General features: G+C 31.5%; 1 protein-coding gene across 1 annotated transcript; it reads left to right on the top strand.

Moving 5' to 3' along the window:
* Positions 1 to 1,072: 1,072 nt before the first annotated feature.
* On the top strand, positions 1,073 to 1,606 carry LOC109028007 (large ribosomal subunit protein uL23-like). Its single transcript, XM_031014012.2, has 2 exons — positions 1,073 to 1,272; positions 1,393 to 1,606. The coding sequence occupies exons 1-2, from the start codon at positions 1,073 to 1,075 to the stop codon at positions 1,604 to 1,606; spliced, it is 414 nt and encodes a 137-aa protein (XP_030869872.2).
* Positions 1,607 to 2,524: the final 918 nt, after the last annotated feature.

The raw sequence follows: 2,524 nt of genomic DNA, 5'->3' as shown, positions 1-2,524 counted from the left end.
AACTATACGGCATAGCATTTATTGATGAGGATGTAGAGAAATCAGAACCCTTGCACACTATGGGTGAGAATATAAAATGGTGCAGCTGCTATGGAAAACATCATGGTGGTTCCTTAAAAATTAAACATAGATTTACTATATGATCCAGTCCATTCTCACATTGCTATGAAGAAATACCTGAGACTGAGACTGGGTAATTTATAAAGAAAGAGGTTTAACTGACTCACTGTTCCACAGGCTGTACGGGAAGCATGGCTGGGGAGGCCTCAGAAAATTTACAATCGTGGCAGAAGGCAAAGGGGAAGCAGGCACATCTCACATGCCAGAGCAGGAGCAAGAGAGAGCAGAAGAAAGGAGATGCCATGCATTTTTAAGCAACCGGATATTGTGAGAACTCACTCACTATCATGAGAACAGCATGGGGGAAATCCGCCCCCATGATCCAATCACCTCCCAGCAGGTTTCTGCCCCAACACAGGGGATTACAATTCAACATGAGATTTGGGTGGGGACACACAGCCAAACCATATCCACACCCAAAACAAGTGAAAGCAGAGATACAAACAGATATTTGTACATTCATGTCTACAGCAACATTATTCGCAATGGCCAGAGGGTGGAAGCAACCCAAGTGTCCATGGACTGCAGAATGGATGAACAGAATGGGTCGTCCACAGGCAATGGAACATTATTCAACCTTAGGAAGGAAATTCTGACACGTGCTACTCCATGAATGAACCTTGAAAACATTACGCTAGGTGAAATAAGTCCAGTCACAAAAGGACAAATACTGTATGATTCCACTCATATGAAGTACCTAGAGTAGCTGAATTCATACAGATGGAAAGTAGAATGGGGGTTACCAGGGAAATAGAGAGTTGGTGTTTCATGGGTACAGAGTTTCCACTGGGAGAGATTTTAAAATATCTGGAGATGGATAGTGGTAGTGGTTGCATAACAATACAAATAAAGTTAGTGCCACAGAACCGCACACTTAAAAATGGTTATGATGGTCAATTTTATCTTATATAGATTTTTCCATAATTAAAAAAAAAAGTAGCCTTTTCACAAGATGGCGCCGAAAGCAAAGAAGGAAGCTCCTGCCCCTCCTGAAGCGGAAGCCAAAGTGAAGGCTTTGAAGGCCAAGAAGGTAGTGTTGAAAGGCGTCCACAGCCACACACAAAAAAAAGAAGATCCGCACGTGACCCACTTTCCGGTAACACTGCGACTCCGGAGGGAGCCCAAATATCCTTGGGAGAGCGTCCCCCGAAGAACAAGCACCCAGATATCCTCGGGAGAGCGCCCCCTGGAGAACAAGCAGCCCAGATATCCTCGAGAGAGCTCCCCTCGGAGAACAAGCGCCAAAACATCCTCGGGGGAGCGTCTCCCGGAGAACAAGCTTGACCACTGTGCTATCATCAAGTTGCCGCTGACCACTGAGTCGGCCGTGAAGAAGACAGAAGACAACAACACGCTTGTGTTCACTGTGGATGTTAAACCCAACAAGCACCAGATCAAACAGGCTGTGAAGAAGCTCTATGACATGGATGTGGCCAAGGTCAACTCCCTGATTCGGGCTGATGGAGAGAAGAAGGCATATATTTGACTGGATCCTGATTACAATGCTTTGGGTGTTGCCAACAAAATTGAGATCATCTAAACTGAGTCCAGCTGGCCAATTCTAAATATACATATATAATATATAAAATATAAAAGATATAATATAATATATATTATATATAAGATAAAAGATATAATATAATGTATATTATATATAACATAAAAGATATAATATAATGTATATTATATATAACATAAAAGATATAATATAATGTATATTATATATAACATAAAAGATATAATATAATGTATATTATATATAACATAAAAGATATAATATAATGTATATTATATATAACATAATAGATATAATATAATGTATATTATATATTATATAATAGATATAATATAATAGATATTATATATAATATAATAGATATTATATATAATATAATAGATATATTATATATTATATATATAAAATATAATATATAATATAATATATACAATATATTATATTATATATAATATATAATATATTATATATTATATATAATATATAATATAATATATACAATATATTAAATTATATATATAATATAATATATATTAAATTATATAAAATATATAATATAATATATTATATATCATATATAATATATAATATATTATATATCATATATAATATATATATTATATATCATATAAAATATAATATATAATATATAATATATATTATATATTATATATTATATATTATATATTATATATTATATAATATATATTATATATTATATATTATATAATATATAATATATAATATATAATATATATTATATAATATATAATATATATTATATAATATATAATATATATTATATAATATATAATATATAATATATATTATATAATATATAATATATAATATATCTTATATATAATATATAATATATAATATATCTTA

The sequence above is a fragment of the Gorilla gorilla genome, chromosome 7 (genome assembly GCF_029281585.2).
Source record: "Gorilla gorilla gorilla isolate KB3781 chromosome 7, NHGRI_mGorGor1-v2.1_pri, whole genome shotgun sequence".
Classification (NCBI taxonomy): domain Eukaryota; kingdom Metazoa; phylum Chordata; class Mammalia; order Primates; family Hominidae; genus Gorilla; species Gorilla gorilla.
The sequence above is the reverse complement of the archived record's forward strand: the minus strand, read 5'-3'. Positions and strand labels throughout refer to the sequence as shown.

Bases quoted from the DNA above. Each gene is read 5' to 3' on its own strand.
- LOC109028007 (XM_031014012.2), top strand. From the start codon at position 1,073: ATGGCGCCGAAAGCAAAGAAGGAAGCTCCTGCCCCTCCTGAAGCGGAA. The intron at 1,273-1,392 runs AACAAGCACCCA...GCGTCTCCCGGA, and splicing joins TGGGAGAGCGTCCCCCGAAG to GAACAAGCTTGACCACTGTG.